The sequence below is a fragment of the Acanthochromis polyacanthus genome, chromosome 12 (genome assembly GCF_021347895.1).
Source record: "Acanthochromis polyacanthus isolate Apoly-LR-REF ecotype Palm Island chromosome 12, KAUST_Apoly_ChrSc, whole genome shotgun sequence".
Lineage (NCBI taxonomy): Eukaryota > Metazoa > Chordata > Actinopteri > Pomacentridae > Acanthochromis > Acanthochromis polyacanthus.
This window is the reverse complement of record NC_067124.1, coordinates 27,774,280-27,800,981: the sequence shown is the minus strand read 5'-3', so window position 1 is coordinate 27,800,981 and position 26,702 is coordinate 27,774,280. Positions and strand designations below refer to the sequence as shown.

General features: G+C 39.2%; 2 protein-coding genes across 4 annotated transcripts in view; one reads left to right on the top strand and one right to left on the bottom strand.

The window, feature by feature from the left end:
• Positions 1–19,129, top strand: part of ntrk1 (neurotrophic tyrosine kinase, receptor, type 1) — a 53,973-nt gene extending 34,844 nt beyond the window's left edge. The window contains exons 13-18 of the mRNA XM_022190456.2: positions 2,658–2,813; positions 2,999–3,129; positions 5,028–5,200; positions 10,360–10,600; positions 11,282–11,440; positions 17,656–19,129. Coding sequence (XP_022046148.1) covers positions 2,658–2,813; positions 2,999–3,129; positions 5,028–5,200; positions 10,360–10,600; positions 11,282–11,440; positions 17,656–17,841 — 1,046 coding nt within the window. The 3' untranslated portion in view covers positions 17,842–19,129. The remainder of the gene's footprint in view (positions 1–2,657; positions 2,814–2,998; positions 3,130–5,027; positions 5,201–10,359; positions 10,601–11,281; positions 11,441–17,655) is intronic.
• Positions 19,130–21,466: 2,337 nt separating this feature from the next.
• The window catches only part of paqr6 (progestin and adipoQ receptor family member VI), a 29,966-nt gene continuing 24,730 nt past the window's right edge, over positions 21,467–26,702 (bottom strand). For all 3 annotated transcript variants that reach the window (XM_051956286.1, XM_051956288.1, XM_051956287.1), the window contains exon 8: positions 21,467–24,985. In XM_051956286.1, the coding sequence (XP_051812246.1) occupies positions 24,717–24,985 (269 nt within the window). In that variant the 3' untranslated portion in view covers positions 21,467–24,716. The remainder of the gene's footprint in view (positions 24,986–26,702) is intronic.

Genomic DNA, 26,702 nt, shown 5'->3' with positions numbered 1-26,702 from the left:
GGAAGAAGATTCTTTGGTCTGATGAGACCAAAATTGAGCTTTTTGGCCATCAGACAGGACGTCATGTTTGGCGGAAACCAAACGCTGCACATCACCAAAAACACACCATCCCCACTGTGAAGCATGGTGGTGGCAGCATCATGCTGTGGGGATGTTTCTCAGCAACTGGACCTGGAAGGCTTGTAAAGATAGAGGGCAGAATGAATGCTGCAAAATACACTGAAATCCTGGGGGACAATCTTTTTCAGTCTGCAAGAGAACTACGTCTTGGGAGAAGATTTATTTTCCAGCAAGACAATGATCCAAAACATACTGCGAAAGTTACACAGGAATGGTTAAAAAAGAACCAGGTAAATGTTCTGGAGTGGCCGAGTCAAAGCCCAGACCTCAATCCTATAGAGAATTTGTGGCTGGACTTGAAAAGGGCTGTTCATGCCCGATACCCACGCAACCTGACAGAGCTTGAGCAGTTTTGCAAAGAAGAATGGAGCAAAATTGCAGTGGGCAGATGTGCAAGACTGATTGAGACTTATCCACACAGACTCACTGCTGTGATTGCAGCCAAAGGTGCATCTACTAAATACCGACTTGAAGGGGGTGAATAATTATGCAAACAATTATTTTCATTTATATAATTTTCTTTCATTAACATTACTTTATAGAAATCTGTTTTCACTTTGACATTAAAGAGTTTTTTTCAATAAATTTTTTTGTTAAAAACGCTAAATTTTATTGACCATGATTGATTTATGAAAGCAATAAAAGGGTAAAACATCAAAGGGGGTGAATACTTATGATAGGCACTGTACTATGGACTGATGAATCAAAATTTGAAATCTTTGGTTCAGGATGATTCTTCAGTGTGTGATATCAACTGTCAAACACGGAGGAGAAAACGTGATGGTCTGGGGCTGTTTTGCTGGATCCAGGGTTGGTGACTTGTACAGAGTGATAGATACCCTGAACCAAAACGGTTACCACAGTATTAAGCAGCACCAGGTAGTAACCTCTGGTGTGCGGCTAGTTGTTCGGGGGTTCATTCTGCAGCAAGACAATGATCCATAGCATAAGTCCAAGCTGTGCCAGAACTGCCTTAGGGAAAAAAAGAACAAGATGGTAAGTTTGAAAACATGGAGTGATCAGCACAGTCTCCAGACTTAAACCTCATGGAGCTGGTTTGGGATAAACTGGACAGAAGAGTGAAAGCAAAGCAATCTACACTTGTAGATTGTTTGTAGATCCCACACATTTATGGGAACTTTGTGAAGAACATTTGATTTCCATTGTGGAAAGAATGCCACAAATGTGTTCAGCTGTTATATCTGCCAAAGGAGGCTACTTTGATGAGTCAAAAGTTTAGATTACATTTTGGTTTCTAAATAGATTTTTTTTAAAACTTCATTTGTTGATTTGTTCCATGCTTTGATTTCAGAGTGCAATGAGACATTAACATGCATAATTTCAAATAAAAAAGTGAAAAATTGGGGTCTTCTAAAACTTTTGACCGGTAGTCTATATATGAGTTTACAAGTCCTGCAGAATACTACTGCATATCTGAAACTCACTTGCAGGCCTGTCTCCCAACCTCCTCATGTCTGCTTGAGGTTTCGTTAATCACCAGTAACACAACATGTCTTAATCCTTAACCAAACCTTTAGCTGTCAAGTTGCATTATGGGTAGTGTAGGCACCGGATTTCGACAAGGAAGATAAGTGAGTGGGGAAAAAAAACCCAAAGGAATCTCCAGTCCTAGTTTCTTAATTTTTAGCCTTATACTTCAGTTTTTAGCCTTATCAGTTTTTACGCTAAAGCGATGAAAAGAATCCAACACAATGTATATATGAATAAGTCACAGTTCAGTGTTCTGCCAAATTATTGTTTCAAATCACAGATGGTTCTGTCAGTCTCTCAGAAGGTAATGCACAGCAGAGACAGACTAATATAGGATTTCCACTGAGCTGTAACTTTGCACACAGACAGCCGCTGTGTTGGCCGGGCTAAAGTGCCTTAATTACTGCACAAGTATGGGGGCAGAAACCTCCCTTGGCCACCGCCACGTGGTGAGGGCCATTAAAGAAGATGGATGGATGGATGAGGAACAGCTAGACGTGATATAGCTCCACCCGGACTCCACTCCACACCCCCACCTCCCACCCCACCAACACACACACACATCTCCACGCTTCTCACTCTCAAAGTGCCTAAGTGGGCCTGATTGCCTAAGTGGACCCTGCTCCCTCTTTCCTTCCCTCCATCGCCTCTGTGCTCTCTTTGTTGTTCCATTTTCTGCCGTGTTGGACTCTGGGGGTTCTGTGGTTTGCCTTGCTGAGTGGGGTTTTACAATTTGGGCCCCACTTGTTTGGCTTTTAATACGCACTATAGGTAGGGGTTGCTAACCATTCAGGCTTTCAGTTCAATGCCGCCTGATTGATGCATGGTTGATGATGGCGATTATTAGAACTTGTCATCATCTGTCACCATGGTACCAACAAATATGCAACCAAGTTGGTAACAGAGAATGTCGATTTGTTGAAGGGAGAAAAATGAGTTCTGAATTGCTTCCTCTGATGGCCACTGCAATCATAAGTCTTTGGAGGCTGATGAGTTATTACATATCTCTCAGTTCTGCTTGTTTGCTTCCTGCCCCGTTTCATTAGGCTCATCAGTTTTGGGGACAGAGGATGATCTGGCTGTGTCGCTTCGTTTCATGAACTTTGGAACGAGCCCTCCTTCCTCAGATGAAGACTCTGGTTTGTCCAGCTTTGTGGAGAATCCACAGTACTTCTGCGGCATCATCAAGGACAAAGACATGTGTGAGTGTTACTGCAGAGCTCGTTTCCATAGGTTTATATTCTGCTAAAGTTTGTTACTGTACATTTTTTCAAATTCAAAATGTCTTGATTGGCTTTTGTTTGCTTTTGTTATCAATCCCCCACAAAGTTGTCAGAAAGCCTCCCCAGTTGTGTTCACCCATATTCCCTCTATTGTGTGTTCTCAGGTGTCCAGCACATTAAAAGGCAGGACATTGTGCTAAAGTGGGAGCTGGGTGAGGGAGCGTTTGGCAAAGTCTACCTGGCAGAGTGCGCTAACCTCAGCCCCGACAGCGACAAGATGCTGGTGGCCATCAAGGTGAGTAGCCCTCTCCTCTGTCTGAAAAGCAGTTAAGGGTTAATGTGTTTTCATTTGTTCTAAAAATTTGCAGTAATGCTGAAAATATAAGCTGTTAGTGTGAGGTCACATGTTGTAGATGTGACAGTGTTGAAAGGATTCAGAAATAACATAGTTTGAATAAGAGGAAGTTGTTTCATATAGTTTGTTAGAAAAAGTTACAATTTGCTTTGTACTTCATTTAATTTGCCTAATCAGTGCACTAAAAACAACAGGTATGTATAAGTAGTTGTTTGCCCCCTTCTTGTAAATGCAATGTCTTTAAAACGCTTTTATCGAATTTCTTTAAAATTTTGCACAAACATATGAACTGAAGGATGGCCTGACTAGATTTTGGTGGTCTACTGTCATTGTGACTTCACAAAACGTGCTTTTGGCCGCAATTCCAAAATTTGGAAGTTAATTATAGTCCTGGGTGAAAAAGGTAAAAAAAAAAAAACTGTATCACAATAAAATGTTTAATTTGAGTCAATTTAAATAATGAATGACACATTTTTAATGAAGATTTAATTTTAATCTAACAGCCTTTTCCTGTTTATCAAGTTCAATTTTATTAACACAATTTAAAACACAGAAATAAATACATTTACACACGTAAATGGAAAAAAAAAAGGATAAAGGAAGGATTTCATGTTGATACACATTAAATACCTGACCTCAAGTCCGTCCAGCCTACAGGCCGCTGATAGTGTGTCATCTTCATTATCAGGACTAATCAACCTAAAATTAGGCTGTCATTGATGGTGATTCATACATTAGGACAAATCATTGCTTTAAAAAACAGAGGCAAGCACTCAGTTCAAAACTTCAAGATACTTTTTACAGCACAAACAAGAGTAAAAGTAAGTCTGCTGCACTCACACTAAAATATCATTCTGTGGTTTCAGAGTGAGTCGTGTTTGTTAAGGAACAGTCAGGTGGTTTAATCCATGGCTCATGTTACATCAGGTTAATGCAAACCACAGCAAATAAAAACAAGATGGTAAATATGCCAGTGCTCAGATATATCATTCCATTAATCATTATGCTTTTATAACACATCATCAGTCATCTGAGCAGAGGCGCAGCAAAGACCTCTCAAGACCTGCAAGTAACGCAGCTGTCTTTTAAACTCCATCTGTTGCTAAATGAGTTGCTAATCCAACTCATTTAAACATTTTTAACTTTTCATCTTTAATCATTGAAAGTACAAAAAAAACAACTTATTATTTGCATTGTTCAGAAAACTTAACATATTTATAGTATATAAAACAAATATTCAAAAGCTATGCCGGTTAATTTATTAACACGTTTAATATTTTAATAATAGTATTTAGTAAAACTGCATAATTGCTCACCTCTTTTAGGTCAGTAATTAGTAGATGCACCTTTGGCCACAATTACAGCATCAAACCTGTGTGGCTAGAGCTTCTTAAATTAGTTCTTTAGGTCTTATTGTTATTTTTTACAGGATTATTTTATGATGGTATGAAGTCTTCTGCTCATTCTGTGTGTTTTTTTTTTTTACTTTTGTTTTTTCTTCAGCTGAGATCTGTTGTATGAGCCCATAGCTTCTTGACCTTTGTCCGTTATCTTCTGACAAAACCCAAAAAGTTAGCTTTCATTGAGGTCTAGGCCAATATTTTAATTTCCCTGGATTTAAATGTAGAAATTCAGACCTACTCGTAACCAATATTATTTCTTTAGCACATCCTGGGTTACTTGGATGGATGTAATGCCATGTGATATTAAAAATAATTTTTAAGGTTTTAAATTTATAATGTTTTTTTTGGTTTACAAAGAAGGACAAAACTTTTATTAAGTTCTTTTGCATGTGTGCATAACTAGAACATAAATATGCAATCCTTGTGTGATCACAGACTCTGAAGGACGCAAATGAGTCAACTCGGCAGGACTTCCAGCGGGAGGCGGAGCTGCTGACGATGCTCCAACACCAGCACATTGTGCGATTCTACGGCGTCTGTACAGATGGCGAGCCACTGGCCATGGTGTTTGAATACATGAGGCACGGAGACCTAAACCGATTCCTTCGGTACGTAGAAGATCCCAAGTGCAAACTCCACAACAGTTCACCCCTGACCAAAGTGTAGATCCTGGCTGCAGTTAATGTTTGTTCGCTCGGTAAAAGTAGCGGATGAAAAGCATCAAAAGCTGACTTTTCAGAGCAGGAAAAGCACAGTGGAAAAGTGTCCCGGCAAGCCATCAGTGTGGCAGTATGACATTCAGGATTTCAGTCCTTGCTGCAGGTAATGAGATGGCTGGCACTGCATGGAAGCCACAGGAGAGGTGTACGCTAGTGTGTATCCTCTTATGTTTGCTCTTATGGAATAATTTAAATGTTTATCTGCCAGTCTAACTGTCAGTATAGAGTTCATGTCAGAAAAAGCTGCTTCAGATTTTTATAGGCGCAAATAAGCAGCAGACATTTTCTTGGTGAATGGTGTTAAAGTCTTAAGAACTATAGGTTCCAGAGAAGTTAGGAATGCTGTTCAGTTGCAGATAAAATTTCTGTCTCACAGTCTTTGAAAAACGTTTCAGTCATTGCCTCCTATATGCCACCATTGGTGAATGCCATTAGGACGTGTGCCACTTTATGTGTGGAGTGCAGAACTTTTAAATGTTAATGAACATCAGTAACTTTCAAACGATTGCACACAATACTGATCAAATCTAAAAGCGGCAGGTAAATCTTAACATTTCACAGTATGTCAGTTTTTAATCTGGTTTCTGGGCACCGATAGCAAGGTCTTTTTACATCTGTCAGCAAAGATTGGTTTGGCAGAGCTTAAGAGGGGAGCAGTCACTGTAAAGTGGAGATAGGCCACAGCAACTAGAAATTTGGTGGAGTCTGTGGAGGAAAAACCTTGGAAGAGTCTAACAAAAGTTTATGTTGCTCCAGATTTAAAAAGAAACTCAGTATTCAGAGGAAGGTTTTACAGTCTAACGAAAGTGATTGTCAGATGTGTCAGCAGTGTGCATGTAATTACTCTCACTGCCAGCAGAGGGAGAGAAAAGTTCGACATGAAGTTCGTTACGATGAATTCTTCGTGGGTTTGGTAAATAGAGTTTGCGGTTTTTCTTCAGTTTGTTCACCTTTTATATTCATGTCCAGCTCCTCTTGGAAAAGTTGTGTGCATTCATGTGGTGGACCTTGTTGATGTGACGCTCAAACTTGGATCTTTGGCTTTTATCCGGAAACACACACACATACTTGTTTACAAATAGTTAAAAATTGCTCTTCCATTCCTTGTAAAAATGATCTTTTTTACTGACCTGACTGTTTTCTGCTGTTATTGGCTATTACTGGATTAGCTTCATATCAGAAAAATCAAACTAAAGATTAGAGTAGACAATAAAATCGTGCTGGTGTGACTGTGGCAGGCATGTGTGTTTCATGGTATTGCAGGGAGGCTGCTCTACTGGCGTAACTGTCACAGCATACGCTGATTTTCCTGAGAGTTGGTGCCTTTTTTCAGCATTTTAAATGGAAAACACCAATGCTCCAACAGCTAAAACATTGTTCCCAATCATGCTAGGGCTGTACTCTTTGCAAAAAATGCAAAAATATTGGCTGTTTTATCATATCATCCACAGACTCATGCAGTTTAGAGGCAGAGGGTGTCACCCAAGTTTATTTACTGCAGCTACAATTTACATAGTATTTAATTGTATTTAATTTACATGTCTAAGTAAATGTTACTACGCAGGTGTGCACAGAGAAGCCTCTAGTCTCCACTCGGTTACTGCAGTGCAAGGGTGTGGCCAGATATTTAGTTCTTTCCCAATTGTAGCACTTTGAGTTTTTGTATGTAAAGTGCATTATAAATTAAAGGCATCATTATTAGTATTATTAGTTCATTTAAAAAGAGCAAAATAAGATGTATTGTCAGATGTGCATCAATAAGTTATTGAACATTGTAAAATTTACAGCATGGATAGTCAGGATGGAAGAAGTTCACACAGAGTGCGAGCGCACAATATATAACAAATATAATGGGGGAGAACATTGAGTGACTCCTACCTGACCTGGAAAGAGAACAGACCACACAAATAGACAAGGACTACAGAAAAAAGGAAGCAAATATGCAGAAAGAGAAAGAGAGAATAGGACAGCGTGCACACACCAGAGACAGACAAGAGCTCAGTTTTCTGGATTTCAATTCACAACATGTCAAGGCACAGGGCAGTTATATTATTTACAATATGTTCTCACATCATTAGTCGGAAATAGAATGAAATTCAACTGCAGAAGAGTTTCACTGAATACTGTTGGATGCAATAAATTGCCAGTTTTTAGCACTTGGGCAGAAATAGATGAGTTTCCTTGAACCGTCCACTGAGCTAATGTGGTATCTCGAAAAGGCTTTATATGGCTAATTAGGTCATATTAACACTTAAATTTGTTGTGGTGAAAGAAGATCTTCAGAATATATTTTTCAGTCATTTATAGCGTAATTTAAAAAGCTCTGACTTTGGAGACCTCTGGAGGGAGCTGCAGGAGTCACTGTCGACCCATTAGAGCTCACTTGGCACCTGGGAAACCATCTGACCCAACTGTTAGAGCAGACCCAGTTGATGCTGTCTGCCAGGTGTCTTCCACAGGAGACAGATTGGGAATGAAAACACATGCACACATGCATGCACACAGACTTTAGCTGAGATATATGTTCACGAATGGATGGAAATCACATTTCCAGCAGACAGAAAGGGTGAAATGTCTGAGAGCCCCCACAATGCAGCTGCTTTCCCACCCTGCCACCTGCCTTTTAAACTAATAGTGATTGTATAGACAACTTCCTTTGTAAGGAGGGGACAAAGTGGAGAGGAGAGATATTAGGATGGATGGAGACACATCAGCTGTGATCTGCTCATTTAGGCTGGAGTTAAATGTGAGAGTGGGTGTTTATGATCCACAAAAACAACGGAGAGTTAATTTGCTCTGCATCTCTGAATTGCATTATTGCAAATCAATTGTAGGCGTAGTACAAGCCTTATGTTTTCTATTAACCAGTATTGTTAAATGGCTTTATTATGGAATGGTTGTGCTCACCATCTCAAGGACTCATATATGTCAGAAATGTTCAATTTGCAGATTGAAGGCTGAGGTCTTTGTCCTTAAGGTCATGCAGAGTTGGTGCCATAGTTACCAACACTGCACTGAGAGGCCAATCCCAATGTTTGAACAACCTGAACAGACAATGGAAGCAGAGAAGAATAGCACAGGCCAGAGGTTCTGTTCTTTAACATGGAAGTTTATACAATCCTGTTTACAATTCGCAGTGGCCATGGGGTTCATTCTAATCACAGTAAGTCCTAAGAATAGGGAGATTCTTCATTTCATAAACTGTCAGCAATGAGAAAAAAAAAAGATTTCTTGGAGCCGTTAGCTTTAAAAAGCAGTGAAACTTCAGAAATTACATAAACGACACTTTATACGCTGGAAAAAATGCCCCTCTCAAAACAAAAAAAAAAAAAAAGAACTTATTTCAAGGAACTTTTACCTTGAAATAAGTGAAAAAATCTGCCAATAGAACAAGTGAAAAATGGCTTGGTAAGATTTCTTCCAGTAAGATATGATCTTGAGATCTTAAATTTAGCTGGGAATACTTAGTTTGAGCTGCATTTTTATCAGGATTGTCAAGCTTAGGTGTCTTAACCCTCCTGTTGTCCTCATTTACGGCACCAAAGAATATTGTTTCTTGTCTGAAAAAAATCCAAAAATTCAGCGAAAAAATTCCCCAAATTCATTAAAAAAATTGTAAAATCTTCAGTAAGAAGTTCCCCTAAAAAAATATTTTTTCAAGAAAAAATCCCCAAATTTGACAAGAAATAAAAATTTTAAAAAATATAAAAATTGTAAATATTTCCCCAAAAAATCAAAATAAATCTTCCAAAAAAAAATCCTAAAAAATATCAAAGTGATTACATATATATCAGTAAAATTTCTAATATTTTCTTTAAGAACATTTGGAAAAAATCAACCAAAATCCAGCGAAATTTGCTGGATTTTGGTTGATTTTTTCCCCCCAAATGTTCTTAAAGAAACATTTTTTTAAAATATTTATTTATTTCCATCAAGAAATGTTCAAAAATTTCCCCAAAGATTTTAGAAAATGTGGAAGTCTTCACTGTGAAAATATTTTTCCCCACATTTTTAAACTTTAAAATGGGTCAACTTGACCAGCAGGACGACGGGAGGGTTAAAACAAGATCATTTCAAGATTGCTTAACTTAACGCGATATTGAAGATGCGTTGTCTTAAAACAAGTCCCTCCATCTTGCTGAATTGTCCGCTATGAAGTGAATTTATCTTAAGTCAAGTGGGATGAGACATTTTGACTAAAAATAAGACAAATAGGCTTGGTGAGATTTTGAGTTTTTGCAGAGTCCTTGTTAACAAGAGATTTTTGTCGAATTGAGTGTTATTATTGAAGTATAAAGCTTTAAGTTCAACTAGATTTTATACCTAAACACAAGATTGACCTGCTTACTCAGGTACGTAGTGCTTTGCAGATGAGAGAGAGCGTCTTTAAAAAGTTTCAACTAAAGAAGAAAATGTCTGAATTGAAATGTATGCGCTCTCACTGACTAGATTGAAACTTCCTTGAATCAAGATTAAGAATCCAATAAATCATCCAGATTAAATTCAGGTATATTCTGTGATATGTTGTTGTTCTTAAATTCAGTGTGGAAAAATAACAACAAATATTTGCTCAGATACTGCAATTCTATTACATACTTCATCCGTCTTTGCCCTGTACTTTACTGAGACCTTTAACCTCTCAGGCCCAGATTTATCAAAAAATCTCTGAATACACTTATTAAATGGTGCAATGCATACTTGAAGATTAAATCAGTGACCTCTTGCAAAAGTCAGTTCTCCTCTGAACTTCTGAGATGTTTTCATATAAATATCTCCTCAAGGCCCAAAGGTCTAACATCATCCAGTGTTTTACAAAAAGAATAGATGAATACAAATTTGAAAGCACATCAGTGTTACAGCTCTCAGGGATTCATTTAAAGTTTTAAGTTGAAGATCTAGACCTTTTTCCACCTCTACTTGGATCTAATGTATCCCTCTTATGGCACAGTTTTTCCTAAAGTTGGCTTCAAAGATGGCAAGATATGAAAATATTCAGACACAAACAGGGGAGCAGCTGTGAAAACTCACCTGTCCTCTGTCACCTGCAGAGCCCACGGCCCTGATGCTCGGATCCTTGAGGAGTCCAAGATGCCCCCACTGGGTCAGCTCACTTTGCCCCAGATGCTGCACATCGCCGCACAGATTGCCTCAGGAATGGTCTACCTGGCATCGCTGCACTTTGTCCACCGCGACCTGGCCACCCGAAACTGTCTGGTAGGGGAGGGTCTGGTGGTCAAAATCGGAGACTTTGGCATGTCTCGAGACATCTACAGCACAGACTACTACCGGGTAAGAGGCTGCAAAAGAAATGAAAATGAGGTTTATTTGGTTCACACATGAAAACTTGATTAAAACCAAGCCAGGCAGGATTTTTTCAAAAATGGTTTTAGGCAACAAGCTAGTTTCTAAAAGTAGTTTTCACTTTTTCGAAGTAGTAAATGCTTCCTTTGGAAACTGAATTTAGATTAAAACTTACCAAGCTTCTTCATATCCTGAACAACTCGTGTTTAAAAATTTGAGAAAATGTGGAGTATGTTGTTGCTTCTATTGTATATTCTACATTAAGCATGCAGGTAAGAATTAGTTAAATTAATCCATAATATGTAAATTACTCAATAAATAAAATTATAGAGTCTTAACATCATTATTTACACTTGTAAGGTTAATTTCCTAACGCCAGTCAAAATCAATTTTACTGGAAAACACTTGTGACTGAACTTGACACTTGGCTCATTAAGGCCATGTTAAGAACTCACATTTGTCAAAATTTCCAAATCAAAGCAGTTAACGAAGCTGACTTTTGTAGGAGTGAGTACATTTTCCAGTTTGAAGTAAACCACGTAAAGTTGTTGTCCACGTTGTCCCGTCAGTCAGAGGCAGCTCGAGGATGAACAGGAATGAGAACCGATTGCTCAGCTGACACTCAGATTATTAAATTGTGCTGATTGTAGACTCACGTTTCATCTTCAGGTGGGTGGACGCACGATGCTGCCGATCCGCTGGATGCCCCCGGAGAGCATCATGTACAGGAAATTCACGACAGAGAGCGACATCTGGAGCTTCGGTGTGGTCCTCTGGGAGATCTTCACTTACGGCAAGCAGCCCTGGTATCAGCTGTCAAACAGTGAGGTGGGTTGAGACGGAAAGATTCTGTCATTGTGCGCTTGTTTTTTGCTCCTGTGATGCATTTTTACTGGAACTTTAATCCAAAAGCAGTCACAGGACACACTCAGACACACAACCTCCATTCCCAGTTAGAGCATTTAACATACCGTATGTACAGTATATACTAAAGCCTCTCCCTTACCTGTCACAGTGTTTAGCCATGCAGGGATTTTGAGTTTTCTTTGTCATGTCAATACAAACAAGGTTAGAAAAAAAAAAAAGAATTTCATCTGTGCTGCTCATAAAGCTGAAAACTTGTTAATTCAGGTGAGACACAGACACTATTCCAAGTAAAGGAGAAAGGTGTTTTTCTCTTCCTGTGCTGAAACTACATTCAGCCTAAATGAATTCACACAATGCTGATTAAGTCTATTAATCTTCCTATATTTTGCAGCAAAGCTAAGTTTTACATTTGGTATCTGCAACATTTCTGCACTGGTAGCGTTGTTTCAACCTGCAATGATCAGTTTGCTAGAGTGGGAACAGAGTAGGCTACTAAGGAGTATGATGGTGTCTATGCATAAGAAACTTAAAATTCACAATTTCTTCTTTGACACTAAAATATACAGCTGATCTCATTGCTGTGTCCTGGAAACTACATGCTGGCTGCATACATGTATATAAAGGGCCATTTTATAGTCAAAATATATGTTGATTGTTGCATCTATACTGACCACATTTTATTTACCAGTGCAATGCAACTTTGGAGAAACACTGATCAATCTAGTCTCTTTCAACCCAGAACCAAACCAAATTATCAATGATTATGCCACTTCGTGCTTTTCCACACACTGCAACAGCATTTTAGCTAATTGAAACAAGATTTTACACTGAATATCATCCTGTTCTTACCCAGAAATCAAAGCCGAAATCCCAGTTGGTGCTCAATGGGATAGCTCTTTAATTTCAGTATGTCAATTTCGCTTGACTTCACTCTTATTTTTTACCCCACATGGCAGTGTAAACGCATCTGTGCACAGCAGCCTGAGATGTTTTGATGCTTTCACATAATTCAAACTTGCTAAACAGAGCATCTCCGCTGTGGATGTATGTCGATACTTTACTCTGCGCTCTTAAACTAATCAATAAGTTCGTAGTAATTAAGGGCAGTCCAGTCTAGCCTTTTCAGTTCAAGCACCAAGAAGTGGGACTCCACTGTGACCACAGCGATGCTATTACAGGCCGTAACCCTCTCTCCTTTCAAGAGAAGGGTGGATCACTTTTCCTTTGCACTCAATTCTAATCTGATTGGCTTTCATTTTTACCCCAGGCCAATGAGCTGTAACCTTGTTAACCTTATCTGTCTCGGCCAATGAGGGACAGGTGAAATTATCATGTTGCCTAAATACTCTGTGGCGGCGATAAATCATCCCAAAATACTGACGTGGGCCGCCGTGGCGACAGCAGCCATTTTGGCGGGCCCTTAGAGTCTGTGTGTTCCTACTGATGGGCCATTTTGGTGAGAAGCAGCTCAGCAGTGACAGAACTCTTCTGTTTGCCGGATCAGGCCAAGGTGAACAGCTAGGAGGACGCCGAGTCAGGAAGCATTCAGACAGATTGGAATCGTTCTTCTCATCCTCGACAGTGATTTATTCACAGAGCAGCGAAAGCATGTGAACTCAAACAGCCACGGCAGCTATTAGTGTCAGAGCTGGAGGTTATTCATGCTTTGGCTGCTCTCATTTGTCCCCGAGGTCGCCGCTAATGGACACATCTGTAGATTGTGAGGCTGTTGTGATGTTTGTTAGAAAACATTGTCTTTACTGCAGCAGACACACATGAGTGAATGGATTGTTGCATACTCTGCCAGCTTTATTTAAATCTGCTCTCACTTACGTTTAATGGTATCTTTGTTTGTCCCAGTTCTGATCTGTCTTTACTGTCAAATTCTGCACTTAAAATTGGTTTAGAAACTTTAATTTACTTAAAAAATTAATTAATTTACACTTTTCAAAAAAATTAATTAATCCAATAATAATATTGTTAATCATTCCTAAAGAATGTTATTTGGTCCAATGGCATCCTGCTCTCCAAAAGGTGATTGAAAGCAGCTTCACGTTTACTGTTATTATTATCCCCCGCCTCCACGAAGTGGAAAAGGGGGATATAGGTTTGGCCTCCGTCCATCCGTCCGTCCGTGCTTCCGTCCGACATGAAGGAGACAGCTTTTCTCGGAAACTATTAAAGCTAGGATTACGAAATTTAGTGTGTAGCTTCACACCATGGACACCTTGATCAAGTTCGAAAATGAGACCTGTGTGATAATATTTAACAGAGTTATGGCCCTTGATCACTATTTTGGACGTAGACTCATAGACATCACATGTGGCGGGGGATATTGATGACCATGTCGTCTTGTTGTTATTACCTTTGTTTAACCGGGTTTGTCCCATTGAGATCCAAGATCTCTTTTACAGGAGAGACATATCCAAGAATGGCAGTCCATACATTTAAGAACAAAGGTTTTAACACACAATCACATTTAAACGTAGACATACTAACCTGTCTAGTTTAGACATACTAAACTATGAAGTTTTTTATGTACAAATATTAAACTATGGCATTTGAGTGACATTTTTGATGACATACTAAGCTGTGACTTTGTTTTTGAAATTTTGGATGACATATTAAACAATGACGTTTTAGTGATATTTTGGACCACATACTAAACTATGACGTTTTTTGTCACATTGTGGACGACATACTAAACTATGAAGTTTTTTGTCACATTTTAGACCATATACTCAACTATGATGTTTTTCTCATATTTTGAATGACATACTAAACTATGACTTTTTTTTCACATTTTGGACGACATACTAAATTATGACTTTTTTCACATTTTGGACGACATACTAAACTATGACTTTTTAGTGACATTTGGACGACATACGAAACTATGACTTTTTAGTGACATTTTGGACGACATACTAAACTATGATGTTTTTTCACATTTTGGACCACATACTCAACTATGATGTTTTTCACATTTTAGACCACATACTAAACTGTGATGTTTTTAACACATTTTGGACGACATACTAAACTATGACTTTTTTCACATTTTGGACGACATACTAAACTATGACTTTTTAGTGACATTTTGGACGACATACGACACACGTGGACAAAATTGTTGGTACCCCTCAGTTAAAGAAGGAAAAACCCACAATTCTCACTGAAATCACTTGAAACTCACAAAAGTAACAATAAATAAAAATTTATTGAAAATCAAATAATCAAAATCAGCCATCACGTTTGAATTGTTGATTAACATAATTATTTAAAAAAACAAACTAATGAAATAGGGCTGGACAAAAATGATGGTATTTTGGCCCACTCCTCATGAGCAAACAGCTCCAGTTGTCTCAGGTTTGATGGGTGTCTTCTCCAAATGGCATGTTTCAGCTCCTTCCACATATGTTCAATGGGATTCAGATCTGGGCTCATAGAAGGCCACTTTAGAATAGTCCAACGCTTTTCTCTCAGCCATTCTTGGGTGTTTTTGGCTGTGTGTTTTGGATCGTTGTCCTGTTGGAAGACCCATGACCTGCGACTGAGACCAAGCTTTCTGACACTAGGCAGCACATTTCTCTCCAGAATGCCTTGATAGTCTTCAGATTTCATCGTACCTTGCACACTTTCAAGACACCCTGTGCCAGATGCAGCAAAGCAGCCCCAAAACATTACTGAGCCTCCTCCATGTTTCACCGTAGGGACAGTGTTCTTTTCTTCGTATGCTTGGTTTTTGAGTCTATGAACATAGAGTTGATGTGCCTTACCAAAAAGCTCCAGTTTGGTCTCATCTGTCCAAAGGACATTCTCCCAGAAGCTTTGTGGCTTGTCAACATGCATTTTTGCAAATTCCAGTCTGGCTTTTTTATGAGTTTTTTTCAGCAGTGGTGTCCTCCTTGGTCGTCTCCCATGAAGTCCACTTTGGCTCAAACAACGACGAATGGTGCGATCTGACACTGATGTACCTTGGCCTTGGAGTTCACCTTTAATTTCTTTGGAGGTTGCTCTGGGCTCTTTGGATACAATTCGAACGATCCGTCTCTTCAATTTGTCATCAATTTTCCTCTTGCGGCCACGTCCAGGGAGGTTGGCTACTGTCCCGTGGGTCTTGAACTTCTGAATAATATGAGCCACTGTTGTCACAGGAACTTCAAGCTGTTTAGAGATGGTCTTATAGCCTTTACCTTTAAGATGTTTGTCTATCATTTTTTTTCGGATGTCCTGGGACAATTCTCTCCTTCGCTTTCTGTTGTCCATGTTCAGTGTGGTACACACCTTTTCACCAAACAGCAGGGTGACTACTTGTCTCCCTTTAAATAGGCAGACTGACTGATTATGAGTTTGGAAACACCCGTGATGTCAATTAAATGACACACCTGAGTTAATCATGTCACTCTGGTCAAATAGTTTTCAATCTTTTATAGAGGTACCATCATTTTTGTCCAGGCCTGTTTCATTAGTTTGTTTTTTTTAAATAATTATGTTAATCAACAATTCAAAAGTAATGGCTGTTTTTGATTATTTAATTTTCAATAAATTTTTATTTATTGTTACTTTTGTGTGTTTCAAGTGATTTCAGTGAGAATTGTGGGTTTTTCCTTCTTTAACTGAGGGGTACCAACAATTTTGTCCACGTGTGTAAACTATGACTTTTTAGTGACATTTTGGACCACATACTAAACTACGACGTTTTTTCACATTTTGGACCACATACTCAACTGTGATGTTTTTAACACATTTTGGACGGCATACTAAACTATGACTTTTTTCACATTTTGGACCACATACTAAACTATGATGTTTTGTCACATTTTGGACCACATACTAAGCTTGACTTTTTCACATTTTGGACGACATACTAAACTATGACGTTTTTTCACATTTTGGAGGACATACTGAACAAAGATTTTCTTTTCACATTTTGAACGACATACTAAACTATGACGTTTTTGTGACATTTTGGAGGACATACTAAACTTTGACTTTTTTTCACATTTTGGACTACATGCTAAACTATGATGTTTTTTTTCACATTTTGGACGACATACTAAACTACGACGTTTTTTCACATTTTGGACCACATACTCAACTATGACGTTTTTGTCACATTTTGGACGACATACTCAACTATGACGTTTTTGTCACATTTTGGACGACATACTCAACTATGACGTTTTTTCACATTTTGGACGACATACTAAACTATGACTTTTTTTCATATTTTGGACCACATACTAAACTATGATGTTTCGTCACATTTTGGACGACATACTAAGCTTGACTTTTTCACATTTTGGACCACATACTAAACTATCACTTTTTAGTGACATTTTGGACTACATACTAAAATATGACTTTTTTTGTGACATTTTGGACGACATACTAAACTATGACATTTTAGTGACATTTTGGACCACATACTAAGCTATGATGTTTTGGTCATATTTTGGATGACACACTAAACTATGACTTTTTTTTCACATTTTGGACTACATACTAAACTATGACTTTTTTGTGACATTTTGGATGACATGCTAAACTGTAATGTTTTGTCACATTTTGAACGACATACTAAACTATGACTTTTTTGTCACATTTTGAACGACATACTAAACTAGAAAAGCAATCAGAGAGTGCAGACCCCTGCCAAGGATAGAGAGGAAAACAGGAATCCCATGCAATAAAGTATCATCAGCTGGAATCGAACCTGCGTCTCTGACACAGTTCTGTTTACAAATCAACTTCTTAACCAGTTGAGCTATCTGGACACCTTGCTCCAATTTGTTGGTGTTTTTGTCATATTTTGGACCACATACTAAACCATACTAAAAAATTCAAAGTGATCCAGGATCCATTCCGGATTGCCACCAAAATTAAATCAGCTCTTCCTCTTACCATAGTCTACATCCCCTCAAAATTTCATGTGAATCTGCCCAGGCGTTTTTGAGTTATCTTGCTAACAGACAGACAGACAGACGGAGACACAAACGCCGGGTGTCACATAACCTCCTTGGCGGAGGTAACTATGACTGTAAACTGGTGCTTTTAACACAAACACGAGAGAGTTGAGGTATAACTCCCACTACTTTGGAAAACTGTTCACTGAAGCACTGAGACAGGCTAGCCATTTTTCTGGCAGTTAACTTTTTTTTACACCCCAACAGGCCATTGAATGCATCACACAGGGACGGGAGCTAGAGAGGCCACGTACCTGCCCCAAGGAGGTGTATCTGCTGATGCAGGGCTGCTGGCAGAGGGAGCCCCAGCAGAGGATGGTCATCAAGGACATCCACAGCCGCCTGCTGGCCCTTGTCAAAAACCCACCGGTTTACCTGGATATCTTGGGCTAGAAGGGCCAACAGCCAACAGGGAGTGGAGATCTGAGGCTGGGGAGGTTTTGATTTGAGACTTTAGTCTAATCAGAATCAAATCTTTAAACAAGCTCTCTTTTGGTTTACAGTCTGCTTTTTCTCGTATCCATTAAAACACCAGTAGAAAAGCTCCCAGTCCTGCCGCTTTTCCAGCCTTGATGCTTGACGGAAAGTACAAACAGCAAACTTCCTGCTTCAACTACACCTGACTCCGCCTCGACCTCAACCCCTGTTTACTGCCCCGTCGTTCTCTGGACACCTGTCAAATGTTTACCAAAGTGTTCAATGTTTATCTGAGGTGGGCTCGGCCTGACGGAGGGACATGCATGGATAAGTGTTGAAGTAACAGTATATGGGCTTTATGTTTGCTCGGAATCCAATTTCACATGATGGCTTGTCGGGGGATTTTGCCTCTCAAGTCCCTGCAGATGTTTGTGAGCTGAGCCGTGACACATTTTATATGACTCTGCAGCCGACACTCGTGTTGAAATCCAATTAGAAAATGAAACGGATGATAACAAGAGGGGACACTCTACATCATGAGACACAAGTGAAAACACATTTTACTGATTTGGGTCCAGCAGACAGTCATTTGTATAGTACAGTCACTGATTTTGGACAAGTTTTGATATGGAAGGTTATTTAAAGGCTTTCAGTGAATGTATATAAGATAATCGCAACAGAAGCTTGTGTGTTTCTCATGTGTCAAATCCGATTCAAATCATATGAATATTTTTCAAAAAGAAGAAAATGTCAAATACTAAGCAGTGAAAGCGTTTCCTGGTGTATTATCTATTGTGTTTACATGTACTTGCTGTTTGACCTGTGGCCTGCCTGCAAGGCTCACTCAGGAGTGGCTTTTGTACAAATTATGTTTAACATGCTACTGTAACGACCCTCTGAATCAAAGCGCTGCAGTGAAATTTGGTACGTGAGGTGGCGACACCCTTAGATGGCTTTAGAGGCAACAGATGGATTAAAGTGAGACTCCAGGAGGAGAGGGACAGATGGCACCGAAACAGAGCCTGGAGGTGAGGCCACCACCACGAAAAAAAAAAAATCAAAGGGAGCATCGAGGGGGTAAAAGAGCCGGTGTACAAACCACTGCGATGCCTTTAAGTGTAAATACTGAATGTACATACTCTGTATTAATGTCCAAAAAAATATATCTACATGTATTGTTACTCCAGCACTTTGTATATTGTCTGCCCTTAAAAATAAACAAACTTGATTAAAAAAAAATGGCTGCAGCACGTGCAGGAACATCCCTCGGCATCAGTCAATCCATCGTTATCGTATGCTTCAGAGCAAACAATGATTTGGGCTGCTGTCTGTACTTAAAGTTAGACATCTTAACAAGGCTATTCAAGAGCCTTCTATTATTTTGACGAACTAATCAGCAACCTGCGACGTCTCCACGGGATGCTCAGCAGACGGTTATTGAAAAGGAATAATCAAGTTTCATATTGCCTTACTGCCAGCCCTCCAGCAAACAAACACCCTCCAAAACCCCTCTCTCTTTTTCTGCCTCACCCCCTTCCTTCACCACCTCCCCCGCCCTCCCTCGCTCCATCACTCTGTATGCAGAGAGTCTTCAGGGAGTGGTAATGGATTGTGAGTAATGCTATCATCCCTTTCTCTGTCTCTCTACCTCCTCTGGTGTACCGGGGGGATGAAAAACACTTGGAGGACTCGTGTCTGGCTCATTGTTTCTTCTAGTGTCTTACAAGCAGATTCTGGCCAGATAGGATTAGTACACTCTGTAGTGTTTGTCCCCGTTATCCTTAAGGGCTCCATTTGTGGTTTCAGAATGAGCCTTTTTAATAAGCACCCGAGGCTCCTCCCTGGTTGGATATGGAATATGACTATAATAAGAGCTGGAAATGAGGCCATTTTTAAAATGGAAGTCCTATTAGAGGCTTCCAGCGGGAAACTTTCCTTTTCAATCTTCCACCTTGTCATATAATGCACACATACAGGGTATTGATTTCTTATGCTAATTATTTCTTCTATGATAATGGCGGTGGCGATTCATTTTGGTTGCTGCTAATAATAAAGCACTCTGTCCTTTACAGTCCATCCCGTAAGATATTAAAGAGGAGAAAGAGAACTAGTTAGAGTCAAACCAAAGCAGGCAAACTGAAATAAAAGCAGTGAGCTCAACTAAATGTGCAAATAGATTGAAATTCTCAGTTCATATTAGGGTAATAGTGTTTTGTATTTTAGTTAAAAATGCATCTGTATTTTGTAAAAAGTCACATTTTGAAAATTTTAGCAGGAAATTTAATGGGAATAGTATCCCCCCCCCCCCCCCAGTTTGAGTACAGATGCTGGCATCAGTCTGTACCCAACCAGCATGTTCTCTTAGAGGCACCTCTTTAACATCACAGTGTTCAGTTATAAAAGGGATGTTGTAACACATTTTATCTCAATCAAAAAAATTCAGCTCCTACAATTTGGAGATTGCACTTGGCCATATTGCAATTTTAATGATAAAATTTTGAGTCCTAATTGCAAATCTATCTGGTTTACACAAACTTTGAGTGCCCATCATTTATCAAAAAATAATATAGAGACAAAAAAACCCACAATATACTAAGCTGAAGAGAAATTAAGCATGGCATTTTTAAAAGCATAATTATCTATAGATATGCCGATATTATCTCATGAGTCAAACAAACGACTCTGCACCATAATTCCACACCAGATCCTGACTTTTCTAGAATTTCACTTTTGAGTCCTGTGTTATCTTCTCATGTTTTAACTCGACATACTGACCTTCAATTCAAGGCTTCCTGAAGCACAAAGCATTTGCCCAGTGAGCAAGTAAAACAATCTCACACCACTGCTTCAGCATTTAGCAGAAAAATCGGATTTGAAGGCCAAAATTTGTACTACATTTCCTGTTAGTTTTTTTTTTTTTTTTCATATTTGTCACCTGAAGTCACCCAACAGCTGTTTTTCTGGCGGATAAATCTTCACACTCTGTTGCAACGCTGCATCTGCAGTTCATTTCTTTGCTAATAAAGAGTGATCAGCAGAGGAGCGATGAGCTGCTCAACCGGAGAGGACGAAAGCTTGTTGTGCTGCTCTGCCCTCTGCTGGTGACACGCACAATGATCGCATTCACACTGCTGGTGAAAGAAAGGATGTGCAACAACCATTAGTCCACATTTTAAAATTCATCAATCAGAGGCAAAAAATCTGAGCATTTTGAATTTGAGGTTGCAGATCTTTAACACTGATTAGTCACTGACAAAACTGAACAGTTGTACTAATACTTTTTTTGGTAGTTCGAACTTCTTTGTCCTTGATGGTAGTAAACTGAATATTTTGGATTGTTGGTCAAAACAAGACAACCATGGGAAAATTAAACACAAATTTCAGATTAAAAAAAAAGATAAACCAGAAAAGAAACATCAGATTAGTTGGTGATAGAAATAAGTGTTTGTTGCACGATACATGCAAACTGTACCGTTCACACTTTTAAAATCATAAGGTCGATTTTGAAAATCTAAATTTTATAAATTGCTCTCAATGAGTAATGTAAGACCACGCAGCGACGTTCAGCCCATTTTCTAGTGTGTGAAATGAGTCCAGACAATTTTTACATTTTATAAAAGGCTTAATTTATTACACAAGTCTAGTAGAGAAAAGTGGCACGTTACAAATTATACACAGCAAAGAACAAATAAGTATTTATACATATTAAGAGTAGTTGTCTTTTTGAACAGAGCATTATATCAAAAGAAAAGTACAAAACATTGGAACAAAATGCATCAACAACTTTTTTGTTTCTCTGAACTCTTGTGTCAAATGGTTCATCCTGTTCTCACCTTTGCTCTCAATTACACATTAACAAACATCCTTCAATACACTGTATATTGTAAAAAGAATCAACAAGTAAGTGCCCAGTTTTCCTGATAATTACAACCTGCATCAGCTTGTCCACTCAGAAATGTGAACCTGGGAGGTTTTACACAACAAATTGCCTTCAAAATTACAGTGATCTGGTCGGAGAATTGAAATTTAACAGTAATGTTTGAGATTATGTTCAAAATAATAGAATTCAAAACGGCAACCTGTCTATTGTGGAAGCCTCGACCACCAGCATGACTGAGCTTTGCAGCTTAACAGTGCCGGCACCGAAAGGCTGAGAATGAGTGAGATGACAAAAGAAAACAAAAACAAACAAACAAACAAACAAAAAAAAACAACAGCAGCAGCAGCTCAAGAATAAATGCTTTCAAACTAGTTTGTGTCCACGGCAAAAGAACCACATCAGAAGCCAGTAATGATGCAATTCCAAGAATCAACAGGGTCAAAGCTAGGAATGCTGTAAGATGATGACTGTGGAGAAAATAAACAAAACATCGATCGATGCTGCTCGGCAGAGGGAGAGATAAAACAGAGAGCGAATGCTGCTGTTTTGTCTGGGACATAAAGGACGATGCGACTTTTATACTCTGCACACTAACCATGAAAACATCTCAAGCAGCTGCTCTAACGGAAAAGTGCGTGGATTTGTGTGCTCTTTGTGATTCTACACATTCTCTCTGACATTCCTACCTCAGCATCCAACATGGACCTGGAACACACCTCAATCCCATAATATCACATACATTTCCCCTCTAATTTAGCCTCTCTACGAGTGTGTTAGCAGCGTGTTTTCCTGCGGGTGGGGAGCACAAACTACACGCGTTAGTGGTGGATGAAGGTGAAAATTTGTGCCAAAAATTGCTTAAAAAAACGCATTTTATACAGATTTTAAGCCTTCTGTCAAGTAAAATGAGCATTACCGAACCCTGTACCTACAGTATGTCAGTGTTACAACAGAGATGTTGAGAAATATGCGACACCCAGCCTGCAATTAAAACCTAATGGACATTACTTCCTTGCCAGTTATGCATATACAGTACTGCTATGACGATATGTAGGTATTAATGAGTATTTTGACTTATGCATTTCTTTAAAAAGTCATTTCTGTGCATTATTAGGTCTAACTTTTAAAAGAAGTGACAGAAATCAAAGAGGATTTTTACTCGTGCACGGCAATCTGCATTATTCTCTCTTGCTTCACAAAATAAACAAGGTCTGCTCCTATTCCAAATCATCTGCCATTTTTTTCCTAGTAAATCTAAACTAGGAGGGTAAATGTGCATCACAATTTCCCCAGAGTCCTGTTCAACCAACAGGAATGAAAAGAAAGTCTAAACGGAGTTGCCAGCACCCACAATTAAGTATAAAACACCAGACAAAACAGGCTGAAAGCTTAGAGCATTTGTTTCTTTCTGCTGCTACACAACAATGAAAGTGTTACATACTTAACTACGAATGCACAACACTGAATTTACTGTTCTGAGCTTCTGACCAAATTTTTCTTTTGTTTGGCTTCAAAAGAAATTCAACAAAAGCTGAACTGACACTCATTCCTGTGAGTGAAACAAGAGAAAGTTCAGCATATTTGCAAATGACGATATGAAAATCCTCTCTTTGCTCATTTCTCACTTGACTCAATAATAATCCACAAAAATAACTTTATAAAATGTGAAAATTTTGCAGTTACAGTTTCCTCATTTATGGTTCTACACCAACAAAAAAGGGAAACGCTCATCTTCATTCCTGTTTATGCACCTAAAACAAGCAATAAATATAAAATTCTATAAATAGGTAAGACAGTTATTATTTCAGTGGTAAATGTAAACAAGAGTCACGAGGCAACCAGATACCCACCCTATATAAGGTTTGTTAATGCTTTGTTATATGCACCAAAGTACTGGAACACCACAAAAGTCCCACGTTAATACAACCCCATACTATCACTAAATATACGTTACCTCTTACCGCTTCTCTCAAATCCACCAACAGTTATTCTAAACAACAAATGTTGGAAATTTTGCTGGACTAGAAACATGCTTTAAAAAGCCTAATTACGACCACTGATTTTAATTTTTCTTTTTTTACATTTTTTTTTTAGTTTTGGAAGTGCTTTTCGTATCTGATAGATACTCAGATTGATCTTATGGTTTGTGAAGGTGCCATTTGCTCTGAACATAAAATTGTTGAAGACCTTCAGGGGGCATGAGGCCGCTACAGTGTTGCCATGGAAACACAATGGTATAAAAAAGGTACCTGTCTTTTAATCACCATCGTGCTAATTTCTTTTTTTCCCCCTCTCTCCCCGTGTTTAAGGCAGATTGTGGGGTTCTAATAAGGCAGGCAATCAGAAAAACAACCACACTGGTCTGGAAATCAATTCCGGTCCGTGCAGAGCGGAATCAATAGGTGGATATATATAAGAGCTGGCAATCCAATCTGCATTATATTATGTCGGGCTGATTGAGAGCTGTCTGTGTGGTCCTACACATAGAACAACCACACTAATCAGTGAGTACAGTTACACAGAATATCTTCAGTAAACCCTTATTGATGTAAATGACAGTCTGGCCTCGCACATTCAGTTCAATACAAAATAATCCCTGCAAATCGTCACATGAAAGGTTTCCAGTTTGAGATTTGAACTTGTAGTAATCCACTGCAAACACTGGGAATGAAGTTGACAATAAGGCACTTCTGTGTTGTGTTACAACAGCATGCTTCCTGCAACCCAGAGCCTTTTTCAATGCCCAATGAAAGCGGACATTTGTGTTTTCAGCCTCTGAAACTTACAGCAAAAAAGGCTTCAGTAAATGTGACTGGGTCCTCAGCTTCTGAGTAAACACGCAAACATACTTCAGCTGGGTAACACTGCTAGAAAAACGCTTTCGCACCGAACAAAAGGCATAAAATAACTCGATCTCTGAATGAGGAAACTGTGGGTGTGGAATAACTACTGTGAACTGCAAACCTTTCCCTCACTGCTCCTTGCACTCGCAGCAGGTGGACGTGTGCGGCTGGTTGGAGCTGTGGCATGGCTTCCACAGCAGCGGGGCGCTGAAGATGCCGATGAGGCCCAGGTTGAGGACGAGGCTGATGGCAAGAGCACCGATTGTCCCCAGGAAGGATGGCGTCACCCCGTGGGCCACAAGCCACGACCTGCGCGACATCATGTCTGCGATGACGCCCTCCATCTGAAAGTGGGAACCCACAACGGCGCTGACGTGGAAGAGCTGGTGGCTGTGGCCTGTGTGGAGGAACACGAGTTAGTCAGCGTCGTAGGAAACTGTCAAAACTTAAACTGCACAAAAAACACTTTGCTGCTAATGGGTAAATTTATTCCTTAAAACTTGTATGCTGAAGGCTGCAGAAATCGTAAGGCAAAGCGGAGTCATTTCTGGCATATTCTGTTGCAACAGATGAGAGCGCTGATATTACGGACGTCGCTCAGCTGGACATATTCATTCGTGGAGTTGATGAGACTTTGAAACTTATGTGAAACTAAACCAAAGCAAACTAAACAATCCACAGAGCAAAGAAACAGGCAGAAAAGTTAACGTGGCATCAAATCAAAAGGCTGTTTGATGTAATTGTGTCAATTGTGCAGCGGTCAGCAGGGAAACTGTTCAGAAACAAGGAAAAACAAAAGACAGAGAATATAAAAAGCCCAGGAAGGAGAATTTAAAAAAAAAAAGTCTTAAACAAAACACTGGACTCTGTACAAGATTCTTTCTTATATTCATGCACTTTTTTTTGGATGAATTTACATGAAACCATCCATCTTCAACAGTGTGTACTTTTACCAATTGAAATACTGGCCGAAATATGTTTTCTCTCATCCAATAACTCCAGACTAATTGCACAATGTAAAATGTTCAAATATCACATGTTTTGCAGGGTTTCCCTTTGTACACCTCACTAAAGCCTCCTTGTATAGATGAGTGGAAACATTGGGAGAGAAACGGGTCAGAAACTGCCAGAGAGAGAACCTTCAGAACTAAAGGTGAAGTGGTCTGATATCCTCCTCCACACAATATATTGTTTTAACATCAACACTACGATGTGAGCATGTGCAATAATCACACCGCAACAAGTGCAATGTTAAATAAAGTGAATTACAAGAAACACATCATGCTACAACTTATTTTGTTGCTAATTAGAAAAGAAAACGCACAGAGCTCTAATTTTTCACGACTAATCTACAAGCAAACTTAGTCTTCTGGCATCATTTACTCTGATTTAAAGGTTCTTGGGTATGGAAATATTTCAGCTCCAGAAAGGATGCTGTCAACTAAAGTTCTTTGCCAGTAGTGCACGAGGAAATACGACTAGTCTGTTCTACTATTTAAATCAGCACCACAAAGCTCTGCATGATGAGAGAAAGGCCCGAGGAGTTCAATTCTTATGAAATCACTGAAAGTAAGAAGTTATTTTAATGTCTCTGTCAGTGTTACAACAAACGAGAAATACACTAACTGAGGTTGATTCTGGCTGAGTTTAACCCTCTGAACCTCAAAATCTGACAAAAGGTTTGAAAGACATGTTATCCTTAAAAATCCCCCCAAATTACACCATTTATCAGAGCCAGAAACTGCAAGAATAGGCTGACGTAGTTCGTAGAGCGCCAGAAATCAGAGGATGTGGTAGTTCGGTGAAGCCTTATTTATACAGTCAATGGGTGAAGCTCAAGTATATTACAGACATGTTAACAGAAAGACTATTCAGAGTCGGTGCTAATGGAGCTCAACGACTGTTGTCGTTTTTGTTGTCGACCCTGGCAGAGAATTAAATCCGTTGCAGTGTGTTGTCTAGCGCGGCTAGGCCAGTTGTTTCCGGTTGTTTCTGTCAGAATCGTCGCGCCTCTGCCGTCACTTAGTTACGCCCGCATTCTGACTCTACACTTCATGGTGATTCGTCGGCCAGTTTAGGAGCATCCAACCTCGAGGCTTACCGAGGGTAACTAG